Source organism: Anthonomus grandis, chromosome 11 (assembly GCF_022605725.1).
Source record: "Anthonomus grandis grandis chromosome 11, icAntGran1.3, whole genome shotgun sequence".
Classification (NCBI taxonomy): domain Eukaryota; kingdom Metazoa; phylum Arthropoda; class Insecta; order Coleoptera; family Curculionidae; genus Anthonomus; species Anthonomus grandis.
The window spans coordinates 10212956-10227318 of record NC_065556.1 but is presented as its reverse complement, the minus strand read 5'-3'; the positions used below and the strand labels follow the sequence as shown (position 1 = coordinate 10227318).

The 14363-nt window shown below is 31.0% G+C and overlaps 1 protein-coding gene across 5 annotated transcripts in view; it reads left to right on the top strand.

Annotated features, from left to right (window-relative positions):
- The window catches only part of LOC126741953 (protein FAM117B-like), a 37457-nt gene that overhangs the window by 1008 nt on the left and 22086 nt on the right, over positions 1-14363 (top strand). For all 5 annotated transcript variants that reach the window (XR_007662442.1, XR_007662443.1, XM_050448435.1 and 2 more), the window contains exons 3-6: positions 630-772; positions 1927-2086; positions 2147-2297; positions 2360-2478. Coding sequence is in view for 3 of the 5 variants with exons in the window: in XM_050448435.1 (XP_050304392.1) it covers positions 630-772; positions 1927-2086; positions 2147-2297; positions 2360-2478 (573 nt within the window). In the remaining 2 variants the exon portion in view is untranslated. The remainder of the gene's footprint in view (positions 1-629; positions 773-1926; positions 2087-2146; positions 2298-2359; positions 2479-14363) is intronic.

Sequence of the window (14363 nt, the reverse complement as noted above, 5' to 3'; positions counted from 1 at the left end):
TAGTATTAACATAAACCCAACCAGTGGCATAACAACATTTAAATTTGCTGTGTTTTTTTGGCCCTTGCAATTCATAAGTGAAAATACAATAATTTTTCAATTTCAAAATTGTTTTATTAAATAAAATTGTTTTTCCAATGAAAATTACATAGGTTTTGATGTATTAATCAAAAATACCGAAGATGATTGTCTTAATTAATTAAATTTTACAGTAGGCACAGCTAAATATTATAATAAATTTAATGAATAAGTATTCATTAAAAATGTTTCTTTTGTGCTTTGGCTTCTGCAAATGCCTTTATCAACTGACAAATATCAAGGTTTTGTGCAGTTTCATTTTCAATTGAAAGTGCACTTAATGATCTTAATCTTTCTTGTCCCATTGTAGAGCTTAGAAGTGAGGGGTGTTCGATGGAACACTGGTAGTAACATTAAAAGAAAGAAGGTGATTGCCATTTGAATTCTTATCCATGATCTAGGTACAATAATTTTTTGTTGTCTTGATCTTACATATACATTACCAAACTTAAATATGGTGTATTTAAAAATATAAACAATTGTATAAAACAACATATTTTAATTGATCTATCATCAATAACAATAACTGTTTCTGCTTTTATTGATTGCAGTGAAATCAAAATACAGTGGGGTTCCATCAGATGTAATGAGAAGAACAGCATCTTTGGATACAATTTATTTAAAAGGACACTGGCCAAAGGACCAGTTGTATTGGGGAAATATGGGAATATTGCATATTGATAAAGCAACACAGGTACTTGCATTTTTTTTTTCTGTACTACTCAAAATGATTACAACACTATATGTGACAGGGCTGTAGCATCCTGATAATCTTAACTAATCCCTCTGTTTAAACTGGCATGTCTGTCAGATGTAAAAGCTTCTAAAAAAGAAATTGTTTGATGCACCTCTGCCAATTTCAAGTCAATTATACATGGTAGCCCAGAATCATAAAATTGTTGGAAACATTTTAGAGAACATTATAATTTCTTTACATTTTAAGTTAAAGAAATTAAATTAGGTGTAGTTGTTGTCAATGATTAATCCTCTGGCTGGGTCAAAATTTTTATGTGCTGCATATAAGGAACAAATTTATTTAAAATTCAGGTGTTTTTTCTTTTCTTACTTTTCAGACACATCAATTGGTCTTGTCACTTGCGCGTTTTTGGCAATAAAAAATGTCTATACAGGTTATGTCAAGATTTTACGATTCATTACACATTTTACGATTCTATCATATTTTCTAATACTTTTTGTCTAGCATACCATATGCCTAAAGTAAACGGTTTGTCAATTTTTTTTAACATAGGCTAATGAAACATATGACATTAAAAAATAAACATTTCTACAATATTTATTGCAAATGATGCTTCAGTGTATATTTAAAGTCGGTAAATAACTTCTAATTGCACATTTTCAATCACTTGCAGATTGATTAATCTAATTTCTTGTTGAATTCTTTGCTTTAAATTATCAACATTATTTCGTCTATTCACATAAACTTTGGACTTGAAATAGCATCATAAGAAAAAATCTAATGAGGCTATACCTCTTTTCTTAAAGAGTGAATTGATTTTCTTTCGAAAATTATGCTGCAATATTTACAGAATTATAATCCTCAGTGACCGCAATTCCTATTTGAAAAAAAAATGAGTTGTGACACCTCCTTTTCACATTGTGAATGTTTTGGTATGGTTTTTGGTGGGAAAACTTGCCACCCACAGAAACAAATTTTATGTGTTGTTCTTTCCAACCCTTTTAATGTTATGAGGTCTCTTTTTTCGCTGGGCCACCCTGTATCTATTAAAATTTAGCATAATTTAGTTTAATTTATATTATTTATTTTAATTTAGATAATGGTATTACAGTATATGTGAATTAGTTTTAATTTTTACATGTTTATTTCAGACAGAAGAATCTGATTGGACTGATATAAAAAAATTCCAGTGTATATTAGAAACAGAGGATAAGAATGTTTTAAGACCAAAAATTAGAGGAAATACTGCAGCTGGAAGACATATGTCTCCCGGAGAACATACTTTGAATAGTAGCTCTCAAACATTAGCATGTAAAATACTCAAAAACTAAACAAATATTTATATTAATACCATATTCTATTAATTTTTAGCTTGCATTTTTACACCAAATCTAAAAATTGTCCAGTCGGGCTCTGTAAAACCTATCCCAAAGTCTTCAATGAGAAGTTCTGTTGAAAGTTTAAATCAAGAGATAGAGAGGATAGTACTTAGAACCGGCAGTGAAGGATTGCCCAGTGATAGGTATATATGTACTTTTTTTACATAGTAAACTAAAAAAGACAATTTTTCTATATTCTAAATAGATATGAATTTCGTCAAGCTACGCCAGAAGGCCATAGAGCTCCATTGGCGGAAATGTTGAGATTCAGCAGATCGCGATCTGTAAACACGCAGACTCCTCAAGAATTTAGTCATTCTTCTGGTATGTTTTTTCGGTTAGTTGCAAGATAAACAGGATGGTTTGAATTTAGAAAAGTATTGTCTTGAACAAAGGATTATTTTAGTCAAATCTGAGTGATACATTTAAAATGATCTGCTCCAAAATCTCAATGAAGATCGGTTAGAGACTATTATTTAAATAGAAAAGTCATTTTGAAAGTGAACATGTCTTCTTAAAGGAAATCTTTTCTCTTCCTTATTATCATATTTAACTAAAAAATAAAAATGAAATAAATTCTCTTTGGATTTCTTTTATCATAGACATACGTATCTACACAGATATAACTAGCTAACGCAACAGATAAATACTCCAATAGTAAAAATGCGGGCCCCGAAATGTCAGCCGGCTTTTTGAGCGGGCTGACCATCGATGAATTATGCAGCCCTTGTTGTCAAGTTTAGGTGAAGCAGGCAGCAGACCGCGGTCAGCCGAGTAAAAGTTTAAATAAATAGGGCGCTTTTTGGGACTTAAAGGTAGTTTGACTTTGCCGTTGTGGTTAAGTGTTTTGCGCTGATCGAATGAGTTTCTTATTTGTGTTATTGCGTTGTTTTTTAATATTTAAGACTTTTATTATTTACCAAATTCCATGTTTTTCGATTAAAACATTATATTAAAATGATGGAGACTCCAAAAAAACCAAAAAAAACGACCTGGTGGTTCTAGATGTGAATATTTTAATTGTCGAAATTCACGAAGAAACTCTTCAATTAGAATGTTTAGGTTTTTAGTGAAAATAAAGGATTTATGCGATAAATAGATAATAAATTCTGGTAAGTAAATTTTATAATTACTCCCGACATTACTTTATTAAGTTCTTTTTTGCACTAAACTAAATTGAATTAACGCCTTTACCATTTTACTTAACTTAATTTTTTTTCTATTAAACTTTATTTTTAAATTTACCTTTACTTACGTTTTACTAAACTAAATAGTAGTTAAGAAAAAAAAATATAATGGTTAAGCAATAATAACAACTCAATTAACTCATGAGTACTTATACAACCAAAAAATTTATTTTTTGACATTTCAGATTGTTCAACAGTTACCCCAATATTTTTTAAAATTTTAAATAGATCATTTTAGTATATTTTTAAAGAAGATATACCATTCCATAATTATTATGACATGCATGTCAATAGTTGACAGAATATTATTTAAAATAATTTAAAACTGATTTAAAACGATAAATATAGTGGTGGCATGGATAAGCACGTTAACGCATCTGTCAATACACGATTAAATAACCATATAAAAATAGCTTTGATGCTATTTTATTTTGTTTTGTTTGTAAACCTCTTCCAAAATCTATTGAACCACTTTTTGGCAATTACTTAATTTTTTTAGTAGCAACCAAATAAGAACAAAGACTTTTTAAAAGCAGCAATTCTGTCCCAATATTTTGATATATTTTTTCTCAAAAATCGGTCTAGAACTACCGTTCCAATACAAAACTCTAATTTAGCAAATTTTGCAATACTAAATAAATAAAAAAAAAGGTAATTAGGATGAAGATTTGAAGATCTTGTTTTCACGCGACGCTTCGTGTTTTGGCCACTACAATCAAATTCATATTGGCCCCATATTTATTTTTTGCATTTTTAAAACTGCTTTAATAATTAAACGTAATTTTTTTCTCAATATTAACAATCGACCAAAAATGGAAAATAATAAAAAAAAAGCAAAAAGTTATCTTTTACTTGTCTTTTGGCTACCTTGAATTCCAAAAGTAAACAAATAATTTACTTTAATAATATTAGGATTTATAAATACAAAAACATTTTTTATTTGCTTTATATAGGAAACGCTAAATTGGCTACATTTTCCGAAGAAACCCTACGCAATAAATACCTTTGTATGGATCACTTCACGAGTGAGGACTTTCGTACATCCAAGCAGTTTTACCTGAAAAAAGATGCCGTTCCCAGAAACTATGCGCTTAATGAAACCAGTCCTTTTGCTACTGACTGCCCAGATAGTCTAAAAGTGTTGACTCCAAAAAGTTCTTCAACAAAACGAAGAAAATATAATAACAGTGTAGAATCCGAGTTTGTCAGCAATTTATGTTCGTTACCAGACAAAATTGTGAGTCCAAGAAAATTAAAATTAAAAAGAAAAATTGCACGTGTTACTAAAATTAATAAGAATTTAAAAAAAATAACTTTTAGATTACACAGAAAAATACAAAAATCCAAACTTGCAATGTCGTCGCCCTTACCGCTTTTAAGTTTGTTATCTCCAGTGGCAAAAACTCTTGTTGAAATGCAATTAAGAGGTAAGAAACGTGTGATTTGGAATCAAAAAGAAAGGGAATTTTGTTTATGTTTTTATTATAAATCTCCGTTCGCTTATTTATTTCTGAAAAAAAAAGCATCATCTTACCAGCTATTTCAACAATTCAAAAGTGGATCGCGAAAAATGAATTTAAAACAGGCATTGATGAAGATATTCAAGTTTTTTTACAGCAAAAGGCCCAGGCAATGACAAAAAATGAAAAAAAATGTCTTGTAGCATTTGATGAAATAAGTTTGAAAGAAAATTTGGAATTTAATAAAAAATTAGATTTAATAGAGGGGTTTGAGGACTTGGGCCCTTTTGGTAGGACTCAAAATAAAGCCAACCACGCTCTCGTTTTTTCCATGAGAGGAATATATTCTTCCTGGAAATTTCCACTAGGATATTTTTTTTCAAAAAATGCAGTCTGTAAAGAAAACTTAAAAAATATTATTTTGTACGTTCTAACTGTTCTAGACAAAATGAGCTTTTTACCACTGGCCACGGTTTGTGATCAGGGTACCAAGAATAGAGGCGCAATGAAACTATTGGGTGTTACGGCAGAAAAGCCTTACTTTTATTTAAAAGAAAAAAAGATCATTTCTTTATATGATGTCCCTCATCTTTTCAAAAGCGTCAGGAATAACTGGCAGTCTTCAATAAGGTTTGAACTTTTAAATGAAAGTATCTGCTTTGATGTTATTAAAAAAATATACGAAATTGACAAACATCTCAATCAGCCTATAAATCAACCTATCAACAGATAAGCATATAAATCCTGACGCCTTTGAAAAGATGTCCTGCAAATTGGCACTACAATTATTCTCAAATACTATGGCTGCAGCTGTAAAGACATCCGTTCAAAAATCTGTAGTTGATGAAAAAATTGGTACTAATACCTCAAATTTTATAACCATCATAAACATAATATGGAATATATAAATTATGGAATCTTTTCACGGCCGCCCTGTAAAACTTTTCTATGGACACTTAGGTGGGCTTCGTATCATGCGGCGTTACATGTACATATCACATTTTTTAAGTAGTGAGAGCCATGCAATTTCTGAGAAAATATTTATAAATGAGTTTACAAATTTTTATATATGGTGTTACAAAATTTAGTGAAAATATTTTGAATACAGTTATATGACTATTATTATCACTGAATACAGTTATATGACTATTATGACTACAAATCTTTTGGAAATTTGCAAGTTCTAATTGTTTTGGGTCCTCTTGATATTTTCCGTCTCAAAAATGGTATAAACCCAATTTTAGGAAAGGATTTAAGGTGGCTTACCTTTTTGATGGCCCATATTTGATGCTCTTAATGGCAAACGATTATATACTAAAAATCCTTATAACTGTGGAGTGAGTTTTAAAAACTCATTAGTTATAGATGTTTTGCAAAAAGGTAAACAGGTTTTTGAATCCATAATAAAAGTTAGCGAGGTTTTAAATAAAAAAACACAATTAAAAGAAATATCCAAAAGTAAGCTACCATGTTTTAAAGGGTTAGTTCAAACTATAAATGCCATAGAAATCCTTTATGCAGACCAAAAAAAAAATAATAATTTTTTATTAACTAACAGATTAAACCAAGATTTTTTGGAAAATTTCTTTTCCTTAGCTCGACAAAGCAGTGGTTGGAATCTTAACCCAACGGCCAGATCTTTTCGAAATTATCCAATTGTGAGAATGATGTCGACAAACAATTAATTTTAAATAATATCCCTAAAAAAGAGGCACACCAAACGACATCGAAAAATAATATTGAAATTTTAGATTCCGAAAAAATTAATGACATTCCAACAGTTAAAAGCAGAGAACCCATTATCAAACACCATGCTTTGGAAGAGTGTGCAAATTCATATTATGCCGGATACTTAGTTAAGAAAGTTTTGGAAAAATTTAATTGCAAAAATTGTGCCGCTATTTTAAAATCTGATTCTTATTTAACCGATCCATCCCAAATAAGAATTACGGTGGCCACGAAAACAACTATCTGATAAGTCCTTCTGCAGATGTCACCAATGTTGTAGAAAAATGTATGTACATTATTGCAAACGAGTTTGAAAAAATTAAGCAACAGGAATTTGTGGGTACCAAAATAAAAAACAAAATTTTAACTAAAAATATGAAGTGGTTGGGACCATCTGATCATAATTGTTACGAGCATAAGGTATTTTTGTTAACAAAACTTGTATATACTAATTTATATAAATTTTGTAAATGGAACTGAAAAAATTTGCACAATAAAACCCAAAAAATTAAAAATTTAAAACATAAATAATAAATAAAAAACAATAAATTATACAGCGCATTTCAGGTTAAAGGCACAAACTCTAACGGCAACTATTAGGTCTTGCAAAAAGAAAATAAATTTACATTAACCTAGGCTTAGAGATGGTTCGATTTAAAAGTACAGGGGTGTTAAAAGCGAAAACAATTTTAATTGGACAAAAAAAACGATACACTGATTTTTTTTCTAATTAAAAATTATTTCCGTAATCTCCAGTTATTTTCTAACAAAAATTACATTCTGGCTTTATTCTGCCAGCCAAACTGTTTTTGACTAGTTAATTTGTGTAATATTATACTTTCTTTAGTATAATATTACACAAATCTTGTTTATTTTTTAAGTTATTATTCGATTTTTAGTTTTCAAGTTAAAACCTTAATATATTTTTGATTATTTTTACACTATAATTTTGCAAGGGTTTTAAGTGTAGTTCTTAGCTTTAAAAATATTTTCGTAACGCATGCCAAAGTAATAGTAAATAAAATGTTAGGTAGGTTAATAAATATAAAACAAAATTCGCTTTCTTTGATTTAGCATATCGTCCTTACGTCTTTACTTAATATAAAATAATCACTTACTTAAATTTTGAACACTTACTAAACCACCATGCTAAAAGATTTATTGTGCCTCTTCTGTTATTTTGGCCATAAGTTTGTAATAAATAGGTAGTAACACAGATATAACTAGCTAACGCAAGTTTTTTGAACTGCGTTAGCTAGTTATATCTGTGGTAGTAATTTATAGTTTTGTATGTATTATAATGTGCTTTTATATACCTTCTATTCTAAGAAACTATACACGATATATAATTTTGCTTTTCTTTTGTAAATACTCCATGTACTTTATTGAAATATATACAAATGTTTTTCTTACACAGGCTTTTTGTATTAAATGCGGATTTATTATAACATACGGTAACGCTGCGCCGAATTTTAGTATATTTTATTAGGCGCTCGAGTCTCGGTCAGGTGCGACCGTCGATTTTACGGGGGACAAGCTTTGCTATTCGAATATTTATCTGTTGCGTTAGCTAGTTATATCTGTGGTATCTGTAATACGTCCCCATGTATTTAATATGATATGTAACTGCACATTTAGCAGTTATAGACGAGTATCGTATCAAATTTTAGTCGTTCGATGAAATGACTGGACCAGATTTCCCATTTAATAAAATCATAAAAAAATGACAAACTGCTAAAACCTGACTTGGCCTTGGATTTGACTAAAATAATGGGCTTAGATAAACGATCATATAAACACAATGTCTAATATAAGCGATTTCACTAAGTCAATTAACTGCAGTGAGAAGAATAGCTTGCGTCGCAGAATAGCTCTTCAGTATTTTAAAGTTTACCTTCGAATACTAAATAATTAAAAATATAATATTTTTGATATAAAAACACTTCGGTGGCTTGTCTAAATTTATTCAGTCCATCCTTACTCTACATTACTCTTATTATGATGAAAATAATAAATGAAATTCCTCTGTAAAGGTTCATCTTCGAGAGAATCATTTTCACCAGTGCGATTCAGAGGACATTCTGAAGATTCGTCAAGTGAAGGTTTCTTTTGATATATAAAAATTTTAGAACCCCTAAACATGTTGCAAGTTATGTGAATGAAGGAACTCAAATTATAAATGGTAGCAAAAAGTTTAAATTGGTTAAAACATGTTCACAGTTGCCCAGGTATATTTGCCTTAGGGACGGGAATGTGCTGCTTTTCCAGCTATGTATAAAAACTCTTATTTTCCCTATTTACAGGGAAATCATTGAAGGATCATAAATATTAGTCGATTTGTTATAATTTTTAAATGAGGTAAATTCGTTAAGATTTAAGCAATTTAATATCTAACATAGATAGTTTTGACATTATAAAATGTTTAAACAAAAAAAAAACAATAATTTAAGTAATCATAAAGGCATTATTACATCTAATTCCTCTCATTTTTTATTTATTTTTTAAATAATCTAACTTTTAACGCTTTAAACTTGCATGTACACATGCTAGTAAAAGTCACATTCTCAGATTCCTGTATAATCTACAGGGTGTTACAGATTAAGATGTTGATCCTTAAGGGTGTTAATCCTTATGTGATTTTAAGAAGAAAAGTTCACATAAAGCTTTGTCGTAAATACCTTAACTTTTGAGCTACAGAGTGTTATAAATTCAAATATTGCTTTATTGTTTTAACATACATAAAATATCATAAACAAACCATAAAGTACAGTTTATAGTTACAATTAAAAAAAAATTTCACTAAAACAAAAAAACACACTAAAGTTTTACCCTAATATTCTGTAATTACATATCACAGTAAAGTTCTAAAAGATGCATAGTTACAAACCACAAACTTAAAAAGCTGCACTACACAATATTCAAAATCCCAAATTACAGGGAATCCCTAAAAAATTCGCCGAGAGGATATAAGGCCTTTGCAATCAATAACCTTTTCAATTATCAATTTTTGAATATTCTTAGGGCTAGCGAGTTTTTAATCAAGATGGGAAAATATATTTATACAAGGTATTTCAAAAGTCATGGTCCAAACTGAAAGGGAAGGTAGGGGAGGCTATTTGGAATCACAATAACCCCCTATGTTGTTATCCGACTTTTGATGGTTTACAAGTTATAGCTGTTTTTCACTTTTTTGCTATAATTTACTTCTGGCTTAAAAAATATTTTTTTTTAATGTCTGGGGATTTATTTTTAAATATATTTTTTTTGTATTTTGATTAAAAATTGTCAAGTCTTTTTAATAATAGTATATCATAAAAAAAAATTGTTGTGGTTTCTTTAAAAACAAATTTTACCATTTTAATGAGGCACCACAGTACAGAAAGGCGCTGCAAGAATTTAAACCAATGTTTTAAAAATTCTTACAACTTATAGCCTTTCAATAGAAATGTTTAACTTAAAGGTCTTTATCTGTTTAATATAAGTTAAGTAAATTTTTAGAAAAATGGAACGTAAAAGAAATAAAAGCTAAAATAAAACTTCGAATATTTCATTGGCATTTATTTAAAAAAGATGTTCTAAATGGCCGCCGCCGGCTCTTATACACAAACGACATCGTCTTATAAAATTTCTTTTTAAGTTTCTAAATGCTCGAGCATTGTTTCGTAAACTTGTTGCTGCATCTCGCAGTTTTTGACGAAGCTGACGAAGCGGCGGCCACGATACCACTCCTCCTCTGCCTATCCAACGATCTGGGTAAGCACCATTTAGATAGTCTTTGACTATTCGTGCACTATGCGCTGGCGCTCCGTCGTGTTGCAGCCACATTCTTGCCCATAATTCCAGAGGCACATCTTCCAAAAGGTCATAAAGTTGATGTTCTAAAAAATCTAGGTAGCTCTCTCCATTTAATCTGACCGGTAACTCGAAAGGGTCAATCAGCCTACCACCGAGAATTCCTGCCCACAAATTTACACCAAATTGGTACTGGAAGCGATCTTGCCTTATTATTCTCGGATTTTCTACAGCCCAATAGTGAAGATTGTGAATATCAAATATACCAAGTCTTTGAAATGAAGACTCATCGGACCAGAAAATGCAGTCAAAAAAGTCCGGTCGGTGTTTTTATTTGGAGGTTGTGAAGCATCAGTTAGAAGCAAATTAGTATGCGGGGATGCCCCAATGAGTTTTGTGATCGCGGGAGTATCAATTGGAGTTCCTCTTAAGGCATTTTCTTTGAACAGAACCACACAGTCCTTTTTAGAGAGTTTGCTGCTATATTCCGTAAATTCAGAGACCAAGTCCTTAAATGGTAGCCTATTACGCCATTGGCAGTTAACGTCGTACTTTTTTTTGTGGAACTTTTAAAAGTAAAATTCGTACCCCTTATAATATTATTACCCAAAACCAATAGTTGAGGTTTGACGTTCAGATTTTGTTTTAATTGAAGATTTTCAAAATCGTTTTTTGAAAGATTGCCGTCATTAATACATTTACATTCTTCTTTTTATCGGCTAGCTCTAGTTACAATTTGTCAACAGTTTGTTTTATTATTTTAATTTCATTGAGATGTCGTTTGTCCTTTCTAACGTATCTATCGTTACAACCATGTTTTTGCTGTTTGAAAAAACAGCTGCCAAGTCTGAATGTTTCCTCATAATCTTGTTTCAGTTTATTTTGTCCGAAATTTTGCTTCTTTAGTTGTTGTAGTAGATCTTCAGTATTTTTTTAAGCACTTTAAGTTGACATTTGAGATCGTGTATGTATTTATTTTGCTTTTCTAGTTCAGCTGTTGGTTTGTCTTCTGCCTCCGATGCTACGCTTTCAAAGGTCTGGTTGTCACGTCTAAGCTGCTGAATATATACGTCCTTTCCCTTAAGTTCATCCATTAAACAGTTGATAGTTGTCCTTAGGTCCCTTTCTAAATCTTTCTTTTCTTCTGCTCTTTGGTGACAGATGTCAGAGCAATATATTAAGTATCCGCCCAAAGGTATGGCGTTGTTCATTCGTTCTTTACAACTAGGGTGGAAAATACCATGACATTCTTTACAACAGAGATTTGAAAATTGTTTTTTCCTATAACACTTGAAGCCACCTTGCATATTGCCAGAAAAGTAGATGACAAAAAAATAGTACAATAAATTTAATATGGGTAACTACAACTTTCAATATCGGAAATAGGGATAATGTTTGGCAATGCTAAAACTCTCCCAGTGCTAAAATTTGTAGCATCGAAGTCAATAAAGATGATAACATTTCAAATTCCTATAGCTTTTTTGTGCGGTATACAAATACTTATTGTTATTGTTGAGGCTATTGTTTACACTATGATTAATGATTACTTGAAATCCGTGCAGAATATCGTAATGCGGTTGTGTCCAAGAGCTGGTATCATTACGCAGATTTTAAGCCATTACACAACTATACTGTCCTCAAACAACACTTAAAACTTTAAATTAAACTAAGCAGTAAAACAAAACACGTCTTGCCGTTAAAAGTGAAGATCGTTACATGATATAGAAGAGTTAATATTTCTTCTTGGACGAAAAGCGGTCGGCAGGACACCCTGGAATTTACCCCACAAAAATACCGAGTGGCCCTTTTTTGGATAATAAACAACATTTGAAGAACTGCTAGAGTATCCCCAGATAGCAATACCGTACCGGAGATGGGATTGCAATAATGAATAACAAACGATCTTGCCAATCCTTTGGCCAAGTTCCTAAACACTGATCCTGACAGCAAAACACCCAAATGTTGTGGTGTCTTCTGCGAATATCATAAACTTGCCACGGATTGGAAGATTAGCAATATCGTTAATGTACATCTTAATGTACATTACACATCAGGACAGAACCGAGCCCTGTGGAACGCCCCATTTGATGGATTCGTACTTTGAGCAATTTGATCCCACAAATACACGTTGACACTGTCCAAGCAGGAAAGATTAAAACCAGGATAGAGCATTTCCCCTAAAGCCGTAGTGGTTTAGCTTCAGCAGCAGAATGTCATGACTAACACAATCAAAGACTTCAATTGCCAAATCACAAAAAACTGCTGCAGAAACTTCACGACCATTCATAAACTTGGACAAGTCCTGTAATAGATTAAAAAACTACAGTGTGTTAAAGTGTTTATGTGACCCCTCTCAATAGATAATCTAAACTATTTTCTTTTTGGTTCAAGTATTGTTCTTTCAGTTTAATGTTAAAATAATGTATGTACATATACTTATAAAATAAATAAATTTATTTTTTTTACTAATAAATTCACCATGCATCAAAATATTGTTATTTTTTCCGTAGTAATCGCATGCCAGACAAAAAAAAGTTAAGACATCAAATTATCCCGAAACTAAATGAAGATTATACAAATTTTTTATTTTACGGACAAAGCAGTGGCGTACATAATATTTTTCAAAAATATTTAGTCTACTTTCCTGTACGCCAGTACGCCACTGGTTAAACTTTGAAAAAATCTACTTCTGTAACACCCTTTATAATTGACTTCTTTTTATGGACAACTGTTCTTACATGGTGTACGTAAATATACAGGGTGGGCAGGGAGGAACGCACCAAACTTTAGGTCACTATTGTATATGTGAAAATAATTTTAAAATCATATGTTCTTATGCGGTTCTCATTTGTTGTCAAGCGTAATTACATACAAACTTAATTTTCTTTATTAACTTAGTTTTAATTATAGTACTGTTTTAACAAATGTTGCTGTTTTAACAAATGTTCAAAAATACCGCCATTAACCTCCAAACACATTTTTCTTCATTCAAGCCTTTCTTTGACATTACTGCTGCATTTCTAGTGCGTCGAGTTTCACTTTGTACACTTCTCTTTTAAACCAGCCCCACAAACAATAGTCCAGTGGTGTGACATCTGGAGATCGTGGGGATCAACTAATAGGACCCCCCGCGACTAATCCTTAGTCCTGGAGACTCTTCATCCAAATATTGCTAGACCTAACCAGCGAAATGTGCGAGAGCTCCATCATGCTGCTAATACGTTTTTGTCGGTATTTCTCTGGTCTGGAAATCGTGGACAGTATCCTTGAACAAAATCATATTTGCATATTTTTAATTTGAATAGATGTGTGGCATTTTATACCTCTTTAACCGTATAAAATCGAAAATAAACGCGTTAAACACACCAACACATGTCAGAACAGCAAAACGGACCGAACAATTGGTACGTACGGCACTTGTGATAAGAAGCGGTAAACTATTTTAAAAATTTTAATTACGCTATAAGTTAAAAACCAATTAGAATTGGATAAAAACATAATTTTTTTTTTTTTAATTAATTTCACGTATACAATACTCACCCTAGTTTAGTGCGTTCCTCCCGACTCACCTGGTATATTTCATTTAAATCCTTCCTGATATATAAAAACTTTTTTTTAATATCTATTTCAAATGCCTCAGTGTAAAAAAATTGAATAAAATCGAATTTTGAATGTATTGAGTTTATTTAAATGAGCTCTACTGTCCCAATTTAATGTTTTTTCTACTTCGTATAATTTAAGAGATCCTGATACATCACATTGAATTTGTCAACACATTATTACTAGTGTCCTAGCATGAGAAAAAGAACATTAAAAAAATTGCTGACCACATTTTTTGTAAGGTATATTAGATACGATAATATATTATTGTTGGCGCGACATAGAGATAAGAATATAGTTATCTATGTAACAGGTGCGTAAAATAATCCTTTTTTGATGAATGGGAAACGTCGACAATTCCCATGAATAAAAACGGTAGTAGGAAAATATATATCATACGATCTAGACTAATAATAAAGAGAATAATAAAAAGATACCTTTT